We start from the raw sequence: 16,937 nt of genomic DNA on the forward strand, positions 1-16,937 counted from the left end.
ATCATATGCTCTATTAAATAAATGATCTTCAATATCATCAATTCTTGGTATTCTCGAAATGTCCATATAATCATCCCTACCGCCAATATTTGGAGAACCTTTAAAGAGAACAAAACAAAAGCAATCTAATAAGAAATAGCTATATATATATATATTATGGAGAGAGGATGGCCAAGCAAACAAACATAAGATACATACAAAATAAGTCAATTTAATATTTTCAAAATCATTTAAAGTAAGAATTGATTTTGAACAGTCATTTAAAGTAATATATATATATATATATATATATATATATATCACAAAAGACATTAATGTGTAACAATCATAGATTTTCATCATTATTAATATTATGAAGAAATAACTCTTAACAATTCATCTTTACACAACGAAAGATATAAATAAGCATGGATCAATTAGAAGCAATATTTAAACTAACAACTAATACATATATGAATGAACCATGCAATAATTTAGAACCAATGAAGAAGTTACATATGGACCAATAACAATAAACAATCTTTCAAGAGCACATGCTTGAAAATAAGCGAAAGAAAAAAAAAAGGAATCCCAATAAGGATCCACACAAATACAATTGGAGTGCTCAAGCGCCTGTTTTGCCAAAAAGTAATACAAAGTGAGATCAATCTCAAAAGCAATCAAATGCACACAATAGTCACTATTGGCATACACATAAGAGATTTTACTAATGAAATGCTTAGAAATGCATGTAATGAAATATGCGGAATTACAAAAATAAAGTGCAAAAGCATATACAAGTCCAAGAGTGGACAATTCAAAGGCACTAAGGCATACTATAAGCACAAAAGTGCAAAAACATAAGTCTACTATGGGACAACACAAAGAGCCAACGAAGGGCAACACAAATAAGTAAAAAATATATTCTTTAATGAATATATGTTTGAAAAAGCATAAACTTATACAAATTATGCAAGACAATCAATCATAAAATAATTCATGCAACTAAAGCATAATGCAAAATGCAAAATGCATGAAAATATTTCAACAATCAATTCTCATAAAAGAGCAAATGAGTTTAGGAAAAATTCTGAAGAGATTTTAAGAATCTCATACATCATAATTAATGAATTTTGCAAATTAAAACACTAATTTGATCACCACAATCATCATCTCTTAAGCATCTATACCTCAAACATCAAATATATCAATGATTAGAATAAGAGCATAAACATCATGCCACTAAAGGGCCAAAGACACACATGAAGGTGTGTATAAACATCCCTTGTCTACATATAATGCCACTTAAAAACAAATGTATCAATGATTACAACAAGAACATAATGCCAACGAAAGGCTAAAATCACACACGAAGGTGTGAATAAACATCTCTTGTCTACATATAATGGCATTCAAAAATCAAGTGTATCAACGACTAGATTAAGAGGATAATGCGAACAATAGGCTAAAATTAGACACGAAAGTGTGAATAAACATCTCTGTCTACATATAATGACAAAAAGCTCAAGTGTATCGACGACTAGATCAAGACTATAATGCCAACAATGGGCTAAAATCACACACAAAGGTGTGAATAAACATCTTGTCTACATATAATAACACTTAGATAAGAGGCACAATAGGAGGAAAGGTAAGAGAGCTTGTAATGGAAAACAAACTAATGCTATCAATAAAAATAAAATTTTTAACAATTTTTTGAAACTTCGTAGTTTCAGAAATAGATAGCCATCACAGATAAACAAAGTTACAATCTTCTATAATAACAATGGCCATACATCAAACGAGTGATACAACACACTCGGATCCAAAGATCAAACAACTGTTAGTTAGAGCCAAACCATAAGTTGACAATCTAAACTGACATAAAACGAGGTACTCACAACTCACCCAACATCATCTTTGAATAAAAAATAACAAGGCTAAGAGAAATGATGCATCATATAAAATTCTGTGATGGACACAACAAATGCCATACGAAGACAATAAATACTCACGAAAATTATTTTCCAAATAGGTGAGTTCATAAAAGAAACCGATTTTAAAAGACAGTTTCAAATAAAAAATTCAATAAAGAAGATGAAATCTTAGAATGAATGTAGTTCTATCATATGCCCAACAATATGTCCCATGACAATTTTTACAATCTTTAATAAGTAAATAAGAATCATGCTTAATATAAGCAATTCTTCAAAAATAAATTCATAAATCTACCAATCAAGGAATACGTGCACTAAGGCATATCACATACAAAGGATCCAATGACTCTCAAAGAAAAGGCAACAATATATATGATCCAGAAAGAAGCCATTTAGATTTAAATCATAAGTCTACTATAAGACAATAATGCCACGTAACATTAATAGAGATTTTTGAAGAATTATTTATGAATCCAAAAGCATACATAATTATCACTAATCATGAATACTCAAAGCAATAAGATAATCTAATAACTTATAACCACATAGGCTATACAAAAGCTATGAATTTTAATACTATATACTAAATGTCACTCATAATGCATCAAATATAAACCTTCTAAGGGGTAAAATACAATCCATAAAGAGAAAAACAAGTTAATATTATGACATACAAAATGCATTCAAGTATATGTGAACAAAGCATCCGATGCAACAATCATTTGTAATACGAATGACAGAGAAATGAACACAAGTCATAAAAAGATCCAAGATCAATGATTTCATTCATAATGAACAATAAAATACATAAAAACCTCACTACAAAATGCACTAAAGAACACTAAAAAATATCTAAAACTACCCATCACTCTCAAATTTTACAAAGGCACATACCCACCCATATTTATAGAGAAAAGTAGAGGAGAGAAGAAGAGAAGTGGCATGAAGAGGGAAGTTCTTTCTCATCAAAGAATGAAAGAGGGCTCCCAACGGCTAGAATTCTAGCTGTTGAGAGCCAGTCAAAGCTCCCAATGGCTAGAGTTCTAGCCGTTGGGAGCAAGTCAAACTAGCTTTGACTTGACTCCCGTATATATTATATATATTTACAATAAATCTAATATATATTATTATATATTATATATATATGTATACATATACGTATATATACTTATATTACATTAATCTTAACAATATTCTGGTTACTCGTAGTGATTCAGACTATTGAACTTTAATTCATGAGTCTATTATTGTTTGTGATGGTTGCCTACTTCCATTACATGGATGGACTAGCAAACTGATTATCAGAGTTGTGTTGATGGAGAAAATGTGAACCCTGTGCCTTTTGTTTGGGGGATAATTTTGTAAGGGCCTTAGGCCAAACGGTTTCAATGACCTGTTGGTTTCATAAATTCTGACTTCCGCCTCTCTATTTTGAGGCCAAGTATTTTGTGGTTTTATTTCTCCTAAGGCTGCATAAAGCCATAGATAGGTGAAGCAAATTAATGTTGATAATAATAAATAGCTTGTTTGAGCTCTTTACATTGGAATCTTATGGATGTACTTGTGGAGTTTCTAAGATATCCATGTGAAGGCTTGGTATACCATTTTCCTTGTAGAAGGAGCCTGGGTGAAGTAACATGAGGGTGGGAGTTTGAGACAGATCCTATTTGTTCAATGGTTCTCCTTGATCATATGAACTTAACTGCCTTTCAGAAATAAAAAGAAACAAAGTATTCATCATCATCTCTTGATGTCCCCACTTTCCCCCTGCCTACTTGTTCTTTGTCTTATTTGACTAATGACTTATCATCTTGTTTATGTTGTTTAGTTACGTTAAAAGAAATACAAACCAAAAGGTCAAACTTGTTCTTGTTTGCTTAAACTTTTTCTGACTTGCCTTTGTTCATTCAGCGATGCTTTTGTAACTTGAGTCTAAGCTCTACTTATGATAGGGCAATGCTCTAGAAGTCCATGATTTGTGGGGAAAATGGTTGCATGACAGAGCAGTCATGTTAGAGAAAATTGTGCAATTATTTTGATGATGTGTTGACTTTTTCGCAGATTTTGAGAAAATTCCCTTGATCTTTGCTGTTAATTCCTAGTATCCTCGACTTTCAAACATTGCTTGTGGACACCATTTCAGTATCCAAATTCAATTGAGCAAACTTTCTGCAACTTTGTCATTCTTCCCCTTTAATGGTATTGAATTCTGCAAGGTTTTTTGTTTTCTGCATGAGCGAAGAGTAATTCCACTAATTAGCAATTGCTTATTACTTTTTATGCTTATGGCTTCTCCTATAATATGACAGCCAAGAGTTGAAGCTCCCATGGTGAACGCAAGAATTAGAAAAGCTGTGTCATCAACACAGGCCAAGGTTGCCTACATTGGCCCAGCAACAGACTTCAACTATGACCACAATCATCTAGGCACGGGCCCTGAAACTCTCCTTCAAATAGCAGAGGGTCGCCATCCTTTCTGCTCTACCTTGTTGTCTGCAAAGAACCCTGCAGTAATTGTGGGTGCTGGCATTTTCCAACGCAAGGACAAAGATGCCATTTTTGCTGCTGTTGACACCATTTGCAATCTTGGAAAAGTTATTCGCCCTGACTGGAATGGATTCAATGTCCTTCTTCTTAGTGCCGCCCAAGCAGCTGGCCTTGATCTTGGCCTTGTCCCCGGACCCCGCAGTGCTCGTGGGCTAAAGTCTGCAAAGTTTCTTTATCTACTTGGTGCTGACGACATAAACTTAGATGAGATCCCAAGCGATGCTTTTGTTGTATATCAGGGTCACCACGGAGACCGAAGCGTCTACCGAGCGAATGTCATTCTCCCAGCTGTTGCCTTTAGTGAGAAAGAAGGAACTTATGAGAACACAGAGGGATGCACTCAGCTAACAACACCAGCAGTTCCAACAGTTGGGGATGCAAGGGATGACTGGAAGATCATAAGGGCACTGTCTGAAGTTGCGGGCATGAGGCTGCCGTATGACACGGCTGGGGCCCTCCGTGCTCGTATGCAGATGGTGGCACCAAACCTGTTCCATGTTGATGAGAGGGAACCGGCTATAACATCGGAGAAGTTGAAGCCAGAATTCACCCAGAAATTGAGCTTGGCCCCATTCCGTAGGGCCGTGGAGAACTTCTACATGACAGATTCAATCACCAGGGCATCAAAGATAATGGCGCAATGCAGCACGCAGCTGTTGAAGCAGAACTGAAAGCATTGACAGTGGTGCTGGAATAAAAGGCAATTGCTGTAGCAATTCCAGTACTCAGCAGGTATTAAGTTTCTATTTCTCATTTTTTGTAATAAGAATTTTCAGTTTTTATGCCGATCTGTGGTATCAGATATTTAGTGGAGCCCGATGGCTAATCTGCTCACTAATTTTAACATTCACTGTCAAATATTTATGCATTCTGTTGCTTATCAAATGTCTGGAAGTAAATGTTTAGTTTGTAATATTTGCATGACTGCATGCATCTACATCCACCACTGACCCATACACTCCCATACCACAAAGATATCAAAGTCAAGTCCATGAAACCAAAACTACTTCAAAAACTACGGTTTGTCCATGGTAAACCTGCTGTAACTGTTTATCGAGAGTTGACTTATTTTATGTTATACTCACTGTGCGCGCGCTTATATAAAAGCCTTTACTAATATACTAATAAAATGTTTTTTGTTTTTGAGAGAATATACTAATAAAAAGTTAAAGACTCATTTTACCAAAGAGGCTTAACCAACACCCATATATATATATATTTAGTATATGGTTTTCATGTTGAAGTCCTCTCACACCTGTGCCTTTTTGTGCAGTAGGTGGCTCCACTAACTACCCGACCTAACCAAGTTGATGGCCTCAATCAATAATAGGGCTGAACAAGTGGCGTCGTCCACAACTTTCAGCCAGCGTGAGCACCCAATAAGCCCTTCATGGAGGAAGTCTTAGACTAGCCCCTCCACTTGGGTTCTTGCAATCTCTTAGGGGTCGTTTGTTTCATGCCCCACTTTCATGTGAAAGGCATCTTTCATATGAAAGTGGCGCTGTTTCCCACCTGAATTGAAACGAATACCAATAGCGAAAGAGCGAGTGAGGCCCACACATTTTCCACCCAAATAAAAGGTTTTCACACACAACTGCCCCAAGAGGTGGAGATGGTTGTTGGTCTTATCTGCGTGAAGCCATGAGCTTAGTATCGGTGCGTATCAGGCCGATATGTATCGTATTGCCAGAAAATCGATATGATACCGACTTGAATCGATTATTTTTTAATAAATATAAAAAACAGCTTAAAATTATTTTTATATTATTTTAATGGTTTTAACATGTGTCACATTCTGATTGACATGTAATATTTTTTAATTATTTTTTGTCCGATTAAGAACGATACACTTGATTATCGGTATCAGCCGATACACCTGAATGGTTTGGCCAAACTATACAGGTCTTATTCCGATACTGACAACAGTGCTTTTTAATGCCAAATGTGACAACCCATAGGTTTCGTAAAACAACAGGCGTCTAGGAAACGAGGTTCTAAAGTAGGGGGGAAATAAAGCCTTTTCGTGGTCAAGTTACAAAGAAGCACCGCAAACCATCGTTCCCTGTGCTTGACCAATGGGCGAGATACTATGGTAAAAGTGATCAACTCACACTCAAAATTTCAAAAGCAATTTTCTGGGAGCTCTCAACTAAAATTTGTGGTTAAACATGCTCCCTAGAAGAAATCATGTTTAAAAAGTTCACCCACTTGGTGTCGGGAGGTGAGTCCTTGAACGAACTCCTACTTTCATAGCTGAGAGAGAGAGAGAGAGAGAGAGAGAGAGAGAGAGAGAGAGAGAGAGAGAGAGAGGCTTATGTATTGGTTCTTAATCACTATACCTTATAATTGGCTAGTCAGTATGCATGAGTGTCTTGGTTTGCAGATTCCATATCACCGAAAATTGGTTCCAATCTTCTGACCTATATTCGGCACGGCCCGTCTGCTATTGAGAAAAATAAGTATGACCATAGCCAATAAATTTTGAGATTCATTTCAAGTACATCAACATCAATGGCGCCTACTACCACCAGATTAAGAATAAGCAAAAAACAAACTCAGGTTGACATAATGAAGTCAACTTTAGCATATTAAAATACCAACGGTAAATAATTCATCCATGGGCGTTTAGAGAGAGAGAGAGAGAGAGAGAGAGAGAGAGAGAGAGACGTATCTCCAACCACTTTAGAGATGTGCACCACCACCAATTGTCCACCTTCCGGACTAGTGATAAATTTGGAAGCATGATAAGGAGCAAACCTTGCTCTTGCACATTGGTGCTACTATTTATGGGGATGTGGATGAGCATTATAGGATTCGGTAAGGGCCTGGGGATTACTTTTTTTGCCTGGCATCCAATATACTAGATATTATAGGGTTTCTAGAGATGTAGGAAAACAGAGCACCTAAAGAAAGAAATCACATAAAGGAAAAAGGCTGGTGACTTGTTCACCACTGATCATACTGGAAGTAAAATAGAGTACATTAGTGCAATGCACTTGTAGCCAGACAACTTTCTGCATACCGTGCAAAGGCAAGAACAATAAGGGCCTGTTTTGAATCTCGGTGCTGGGATATGTTTATGCATTTGGTGGTCCTGAGGTAAAATCTTGGTCAAACTACCTTGGTCGTCCTGTTTGGAATCTCGGTGCTGGAATGAGCGTTTATGCATTTGGGATGGGAAGTGAGGCCTTTTCTCCTTTGTATTTACACTAAATCATGGGGGATTTGACAGCTGCCACTTCTTCAAATGCATAAACTCCATAAACGCCCATCCCAACTACAGATTCAAAACAGGCCCTAAGAGTAGCCAAGTGACTGCCTATCTGCCCACAAGGGCTATGTTAATCAGGTAGGGGCGACTTGTGAATGTCATCAAGTTGACAGGATGTCACAAGTTCAAAACCCGTGGATGGTGTCCCTTGCCACAAGGTCGAAGTTGGGTGTACTCCTCAATGGGCAGAACCTCAAAGGTTTTACCAACGGGAGGCCAACTAATGTGCGGTTGGTGATGATGGGTTTTTTCGCTTGAATTATCCAAAAAAAAAGTGTGCTCATCTGTTCAAATTTTTACATTTACTCTTCCTTTAAATACAAAATGAATAAAAGTGTAGTAAACGTGACTGCTGTCATAAAAAATGTGTAAAGTTGATGTGTTATCACAAATAATATGCAAAGTTAATGAAAGTAGCATTTATAGGAAGCAAATGAGCCAAAGAATGTCAAATAGTACATCAAGTTATGATGTGTAGATTTCATAAATGATCATGCAAAGTAAAATTTAAAGCAGCCATCAAACATTAGTAACGATTATTGAGATCTTTGTTCCCTCAAAAAAATAAAAAAGATTATTCAGATCATTGGACGTGATATATCTTCAACAAGTCATTATTGGATGAACCAACATACGATTACGGCAAGAAATGTCCAAAATGTGGCAGGAATAGTGTCAACAATATGGATGAGCATTTGTACAGATGCCCAGCACAATACTTGTCCCAAAAAGGGAAGATATACACGAATAAAATCTCAATAAGAACAAGAAAAGAAACAAAAAACAATGGATATGCATGATAAGTTTAAAAACTTTTGCCATAAAAAGAAAAAAGGAGAAAAAAATCTAAAACTTTGAGTCCATGATTAGACAAGCACCAAAGCTACTTTAGTAAAAGACTAACCCCAATGTATTATATAACCACAAGGGTAAGAGACAGATTGAGAAACCAATTACCTCCCCCCACTTGTAAGATCTTGTCCTGTGGTGGGGGTAGGAGTAGCATTGGGCACAGAATTTGGTAACTTAGGATGGTCTAATCGAGGGCTGCCCATGGGTCCAGTTTGTATTGGATACCCCACCCGACCTGAACCCGAAATCCTGGGAATGGGCATAAAAAATGTCAACCCAAATATTATTCAAGTCGAGCCGATTCCAATCCAAAGTCATATACAAGCTGGGTAGCCTGGTTTTGAGTTATGAATTTTGTGAGATATCCAAGCCATCCACAATTATGGGGTGTAGAAAAGGCAAAAGTGAAGCACCAAGAAAGTATCCTTATTCCACGGGCACTTTAAAAACACTTGCAAAAGTATTGGTTTATGCACCTTATAATGTAATCCTATTGGAGGACATATATCCAAACCTTTTTCTTGATGTACCAAGAAATCTAGAATGTTTTTTTCTATAGAAAATAGAAATCTAAAAGGTTGGATGCCACGCAAATCCAATTGGAATATTCCCCTCTTGGGCACGAGCAAAGAAAAGGCCCCATAGTTTGGTCTCTTTCTCTCTCTCTCATATATATATATATATATATATATATATATATATATATATATATATATATATATATATATATATATATATATATATATATACTGAACATATTAGGCCTCCTTTTTTGGTTCTGCCACGTTAGGCCTCACAGTTTGAAATGTTTTATGATAGATCTGAATCGTTAGATGTGTTTAAAATGCTCGATTTAATGAGAATCTACTTTTGGATCATGTTTTTTTTGATGAAAAAATGTATTTTTATGAGTCAGAAAAAATTGATGCCTTTTATAGCCATTGATTTTGGATCATCAAAAAAACCCTGTATACAGGTTAGATATGTGAGAAAAAGAATGCAAAAATCTGAAGTACCAACTGAGATGATAGTTGCTAACAAACACCACATGGTGGCAGTTCCCAAACAAAGCATTAGAACATAAGGGGCAGGTGTGTACGAATTTAGCACTCATTTTTTCACTATTTCTTTTTTTAATTCTGACCATACAATATGTGCTTTACATTGATGAGTTTGTAGGGATCGGTTTTTTAATCATCTAATTCCAACAGGCATGCAAGTTTTTCTAAGGTTTAAAAAATCAAGTCAACAATATTTTAAATTTAAAACATTTTTACGTGTTTCTTGGTCGACGTGAGCCAATGGCTGGTTCTGAGCAAGTAAAACATGTCAAATACATTTATGCAATCAAATCTCTGGAAAAAGGTGTCTAACATTAATGCACTCTGTGCATGTACACCAACACCTATCTCTCTTTATATATATACACACACACTGAACATATTAGGCTGCATTTCTCGTTCTGCCCCCATAGGTTTTAAGTGTTTTATGATAGATTTGAACCATTAAATGTGTTTAACATGCTCGATTTAGTGAAAATTGGCTCTTGGATAATGTTTTTTTGATAAAATAATATATTTTTATGAGTCAAGAAAAACAGGTACCTTCATAGCCATTGATTTTGAATCACTGAAAACCTATATACAGGTCAAATTTCGGTAATTCAAAAGTCAGTTCCCACTAAACAAAACCTATAAATCACATCTACGGTGTTAGACATGAAAAAAATACTTAAAACTATGATTTTTTAATGAGCCTAACAAGACTTAAGGAAAAAGAGAGCCTAAGGAACACATTACTCATATATATATATATATATATATATATAAAGAGAGAAAAAAAATGAAACATCATCCCAATTATTACAACAACAACAACTACGCCTTCATCCCAAAACAATTGTGGTCGGCGATATGAACCAAAAAAGAAAATCATTCTGGGTATTCCACATGAATCCTTCTCCTCCAATCATTTTTATCCAATGCCATGTCCTTGGTGAGGTTCAAAGCATTCATATCCTTTCCTATCATCTCCATCCAAGTCTTCTTAGGCCTACCCCGACCTCTTTTAACTAATATATTTTTTCATTTCTCCATTCTTCTAACTGGAGCATCATTAGGCCTTCGCCGAATATGTCCAAACCATCGTAAACGATTCTCTCTCATCTTATTTTCAATGGATGCAATGCCTACCTTTTTACGTGTCTCCTCGTTTCAAATCTTATCTTTTATTGTATTTCCACACATCCATTTAAGCATACACATCTCAGCTACACTCATTTTTTGAATATGATGTCTCTTGGCCGCCCAACATTCCGCACCATATAGTAAAGCAAGCTTAATTGTCGTCCTATAAAACTTTTCCTTCAACCGCAATGGCATTCTACGATCGCACAACACTCCAGTTGCACTTTTTCATTTCATTAATCCAACCTTTATCCTATGATTTACATCTCCATAAATTTCTCCATACTTTTGAATGATAGATCCCAAATATTTGAAACAATCATCCACCGGTATTTCTTGCTCACTAAGCTTCACTACACTCCCATCACTACTTCGTTGCTTACTAAACCAACATTTCATATATTTTGTCTTACTCTTACTCAACTTAAAACCTCTTGCTTCCAATGTTTGTCTCCATAATTCTAACTTAACATTAACCCTAGCTCTAGACTCATCAATCAAAACAATATCATCAGCAAACAAGATACACCACGACACATTTTCTTAAATTGATCTCGTAAGCTCATCCATCACTATAGCAAATAGGAAAGAGCTTAATGCAGATCCTTGATATAACCCAACCATTATAGGAAAATTGATTGTCACCCCTCCACAAGTGCAGGCATTTGTTACTACTCCTTCGTACATATCTTTAATTATACTAATGTACTTGAGAGAAACACCTTTCTTTATCATTGTCCACCAGAGAACATCCCTAGGTACTCTATTGTATGCCTCCTCCAAATCAATAAAAACTATATGCAAATCTTTGTTCCTCTTTCTATATCTCTCAATAAGTTGTCTAAGAAGATGTATAGCTTTCATAGTTGATCTTTCAGGCATAAAACAAATTGATTCTCCGATATCATGACAACCTTTCTCAACCTATACTCAATCACCCTCTCCCACAGTTTCATAATATGACTCATGAGTTTTATACCATGATAGTTTGTGCAATATTGTATATCACCCTTAGTCTTATATAGAGGCACCAAATTGCTCTTCCTCCACTCATTAGGCATCTTATTTGTCCACCAAATCTTATTAAAAAGATTTGTCAACCATTCTAAACCTTTCTCACCCAAGCATTTCCAAGCCTCGTTAGGTATACCATCTGGGTCAACTGCCCTTCTTGATTTCATTTTCTTTAAAGTCTCTGTAATTTCTTTCTTTTGAATCTTGTGCATGAAGTCATGATTCATCTCATGAAAAGGAATGGAGAAGTCTCCAATATCCTGAGCATGACTTTCATTAAATAGCTTATCAAAATAATCTTTTCATCTCTCCTTAATCTCCCCATCTTTGACTAAAACCCTTTGCGTTTCATCTTTGATACATCTAACCATACGTAGATCCTTCGATTTTCTATCTCTCATCTTTGCAAACCTATAAATATCCTTCTCGCTCTCTTTGGTATCCAACTTGTCATAAACCTTCTTATATACCTTATCTTTCGCGTTTTGAACTACTTTTTTAGCTTCCTTCTTTATTGTTATATACTTCTCCAAATTCTCATTATCATGACTCTTACTTAGATTTTTATAACACTGTCTTTTAACCTTAATAGATAATTTGACATCATCCTAATTATTGAAAAACAAAAAAGCACGTTAATTATGCAATGCTTTTCCTATAAAAAAGGAGAATGCTCACTTTGTTTAATCTAATCATACAACCACCATTAGTGATCTGGTTGTTGGCTCCTTTATTCTTCCTCCCCCTCATCCCAACCCCAATTATTATTATTATTATTATTTTAATAATTAGTTGGGGTTTGGCTCATACCATTGGGATTTTAAGTGAAACACCCCCAACTAGGGGTGGCAATCGGGTCGGGTTGGCGTGTCAGCATACCTCAACCCGAACCCGACCCGTTTATTAAACGGGTCGATTGTGGCAAACACGAACCCGACCCGTTTAATAAACGGGTAACCCGACACGACCCGCCAACCCATTTAATAAATGGGTTGGGTCGGGTAAACGGGTTTTCAGGTTCGCGGGTCAGGTTGGCGGGTTGACGGATCAGGTTGGCAGGTTGGCGGGTTGACGGGTCGGGCAGACAGGTTGGCGGGTTGACCCACCCGCCTAACCCGTTTATTAAACGGGTCAGCCGGGTTGGCGGGTTGGCATACCCCCAACCCGAACCCGACCTGTTTAATAAACGGGTTACGCGGGTCGACCCGTTTATTAAACGGGTTGGCTTAAGCCCAACCCGAACCTGCCTAAGAGGCGGATTGGCGGGTCGTGTCAGAAATTGCCACCCCTACCCCCAACACATGTTCACTAACAGCTCCTACCAAACAATAAGAGCCCCCTCCCCCTTTCGTCACGTCCCACCCAAAATTATTTCATCCACAACTTTTATCTTATTAGATTAGAGAAAATATGTAGTGGTTATATACCATGATACCTTGTGGTAGTGTACACTCTTGTTAGCCATCAAATAGTCTATCTAACCGTACACGTGTGCTTAATATGGTTTATTTAATACATTAGAAGATTTTATCATGTTTAATGCACCACCCCCATCCATTTTTGAGATGATGAAAAATCAACGGCTCATAATTCATGAAAATAAGACTGGTTTAAAAAAGATATAAAACAACCCACTTCAGTCAACTTCAATACATGAAAATAATAAATAGGACATGCTAAAGCATCAACCAAAGGTTAGATTTTACATTTTGAGCTTAGATCTATGTACATCAAGTGTGTACCACCCTAAGCTAGCTAGGGTGATACTGTACCACCATAAAAGCAATGTTGTCAATATCGGATCGGCCCTGAATCGTTTGGTTATTAGGCGGATATCGTTTTTCAAGTTAATCATTCTGAATCGGCTAAAAGCTAATTAAAAAATATTTTGTGTCAATCAAAATGTTAACATATGTTAAAACTATTAAAATAATATAAAAATTAATTTTAAGCATTTTTTTACATTTATTAAAAAATAATCGATTCAGGCGACACAGTCCTATTCAGGCCGATACTTACAACATTGCATAAAAGCACCCATTAGTTTATTAACTGTACTTTTTATTAGTACCATTGAAAAACATTACATTACGACATTAATTGTGCATGATAGGGTGAACTGGCCTTTAATCTAATGCAGTTGACCGCACAACCTTTCCATACCCAGTGTCAACGGGCCTAGTTTTCCTGGACCCGACCCGAACCAAATCTTATAGGGTTCGGGTATAGTATCCGATTAATACATGGACCCAGGTATAGTTTGTGAAATTTTATACTAGACCCGAAACTGAGCCGAGTTTCGATTAAGACATGCAATTTTTCAATGTAAAAATAATAAAAAAATATAACTTTACTGGGTATGGTTTTTCTTATAATAAACCCGATTAAACCTGGGTCTGAATACATACCCAAAAACTGGGTCCAAGTCTGATACCACGAACCAAACCCAACCCGTTGACACCCCTATGTTGAAGCTAATCAAAGTAATGAAAGAATAAAAAAGAGGCAAACAACAAATTACTTTACTCAAATCTCTTATTTAACAGTTGTTTAAAGACAAGAAGGACCTTATTCTATGATATCATGACAAAAGAATCCCCTTATTTAATAATATTATACATTTGTTAAGAGCAAGTTTTTTTTTTTTTAAAGGCAAGCTGGGTTAGGCTGACCCCTATCAGAACAACAGCCGCCCCCAGGTAGCAGAGAGATTCGATCCTGGGCTTTCAGCTTGACACAGGACCCGCATACCACATGGAATACCACCTCGGTGGTTGTTAAGAGCATGTTTCATATGATGTACCAACCAAACTTTTTGGTGGCATATAAGGTAGGGGTGGCTATCGGGTTGGGTTGGCGGTCAGCATACCTCAACACGAACCTGACCCGTTTATTAAACGGGTCGGCTGTGGTAAATACAAACCCAACCCATTTATTAAACGGGTAACCCGACACGACACGGTTAACCCGTTTAATAAATAGGTCGGGTCAGGTAAACGGGTTGGAGCAGGGGCGTAGCTAGGGGGGGGCTCCTGCCTCCCCAAACAGTTAAATTTTTTTTTTTTTTAAAAGCCCAGTCCTAGCCCAGCCCTTACTGCAGCAAATAGTTTGATTTGTCCATATGAAATAGATTTTTATTAATAATTGTAGCCATTTTTTATTTTATCTCAAAAAAATTTTTTTTCGGGGGCGCTGCCCCCCGAACCCCCGACTATCACACAAATAATTTTTTTTTTCTACACCCCTGTTTGCCCCCCCCCCTCACATGAATCCTAGCTACGCCCCTGGGTTGGAGGGTTAGCGGGTCGGGTTCGGGTAAACGGGTCCATCCTCTAATTAAGGTACACTTTTTTCTTTTTTGTTTTTAAGGCGTGGCATACTGGATCAGCTCTGTTTGCATCTATTTATGGATAACTTAATATAAACTGCCTCACTAAGATACCAATTTGGCCGATACCAATTTTCAAGTAATATAAAAAAGAGGTCATACCTAATGCAGTTCTGTATATTTGGGAGCAGTGGAGTAGAGACGGTTTTAACTTTCTACACCATCTAATTTGATTTGGAGTCATATGAATTGGAATCATAAGAGGCCCTTTGTGATTTTGATTTTGGTAAATGAGAAAATGACTTAATTCTCACCACTCATTTTCAGATGTTTGGTAGGTCAATGCCAATGGGATTCATTCTCTTGTTTGTAACTTTGTAGATGATCCGAATCTCATGAGACATTACCAAACATGCCTTTCAAAATGTGTTCTATCAAAACTCAAATTGCATTTGTGCTTCTTAGGCCAACAATTCAAGAACCTTGCCAAAGCACCAAACAGATGACCCAAGATGCTATGTTTTTTTTTTTTTTTTTTTTTGAGTTTTATGCAGTTGTTAAAGCATCAAAATTCATAAAATATGTGTTGGTCTAAGCCGGGAAAGCTGACCCAAAAGGGCTTGGCGTAGTGGGATGGGGCTTAGGCCGTTAGGCAGGCGGTCTAGGTTCAAATTAATCTCATGGGCATCACCCCTTGTGCAAGCCAAAGCGTGGCGACTCTTTTGGGGCTTGTAAGAGGTAAGCCCACGGAGTTTTACGCTGCGAAAACAGTGATCGTAACTACGACCGGCAGAAGCGGCACGGCTAGGTCTATGATCCGGGGGTGGTTTCTTCATGTAAATATAAAAATAAAGCCATGGAAGATGGATGAATCTTTGGATCTTTTGTGATCCTAGTTCCTCCTAGCCAGTAATTAGGAATTTATAAGTTCTACAAAAAGTTACCACATTGACAAACAATCATCTATCTTACAAATTCAAGAACCACCAGAAAGACACACCAATGGCTAACATTTCCTCAACAAAATAACCAAAAAAAAATGTAAAAAAAAGGACCACAAAAGAAAAAAGAAAGAGGAAAGATTAAAATACTGTAAAAACCCCTGTTCCCCCAAACTTGTCCTGTTTAGTACGCCAGGAACTGCGCTTTTGGTCGGAGGTTGATCCCTTTCTCCCTCGTGCTTGAAAACGGCACAGCTTGAGGAAGAAAGCCCCTACGTTGACACGTGTCATGATCATACCGTCTCAAAGGCGACATCGCACGGTCATCGTAGCTCATCCCGTACCCACAGCTTCTAACGTTGAGCGTGCTCGTTGAGCCCCAGTTCGGACAAACACACCCCAGAGACGCAATCCTCTGGGCCCCACCTGAAGTCCTACGTGGCTAGTTCTAACACGTAATCTCAAAGGCTGAGCTGTCAGCTTTTCAAAGGACTTTCCTTAATTAGTTACTTAAATACCCCTTGCTCATCAGCATGCATCCAGGCGATGCCACATTGTGGAGTGTAGGGATGCAAACGGATCGGATCCAGATCAGCTAAATAAATACATATGAAAGTCAGTTTCGGATTGGGTCGGAACAGCCAAAAATCATAAAAGTGGCATACTGGATCAGCTCTGTTTGCATCTATTTATGGATAACTTAATATAAACTGCCTCACTAAGATTTTTTATTTTTGCTTTTATTATTTATAAAGAAACAACACTCATATCATGAAGATCTAGTCACGCTGCCTCAGCCTGTGTCAAGCCTAGGTTCGTCTTGTCTGCAGCATAAAACTCCGAGGCTAAGACTCCACCCCTCAAGCCTATGCTGGGCATCAG

At 37.2% G+C, this 16,937-nt stretch overlaps 1 protein-coding gene across 1 annotated transcript in view; it reads left to right on the top strand.

Moving 5' to 3' along the window:
- Positions 1-5,348, top strand: part of LOC149816298 (NADH dehydrogenase [ubiquinone] iron-sulfur protein 1, mitochondrial-like) — a 47,563-nt gene extending 42,215 nt beyond the window's left edge. The window contains exon 5 of the mRNA XM_089988154.1: positions 4,226-5,348. Coding sequence (XP_089844280.1) covers positions 4,226-5,134 — 909 coding nt within the window. The 3' untranslated portion in view covers positions 5,135-5,348. The remainder of the gene's footprint in view (positions 1-4,225) is intronic.
- Positions 5,349-16,937: the final 11,589 nt, after the last annotated feature.

Source organism: Nuphar pumila, chromosome 14, assembly GCF_984573655.1.
Source record: "Nuphar pumila chromosome 14, dmNupPumi1.hap1.1, whole genome shotgun sequence".
NCBI classification, from domain to species: Eukaryota; Viridiplantae; Streptophyta; class Magnoliopsida; order Nymphaeales; family Nymphaeaceae; genus Nuphar; species Nuphar pumila.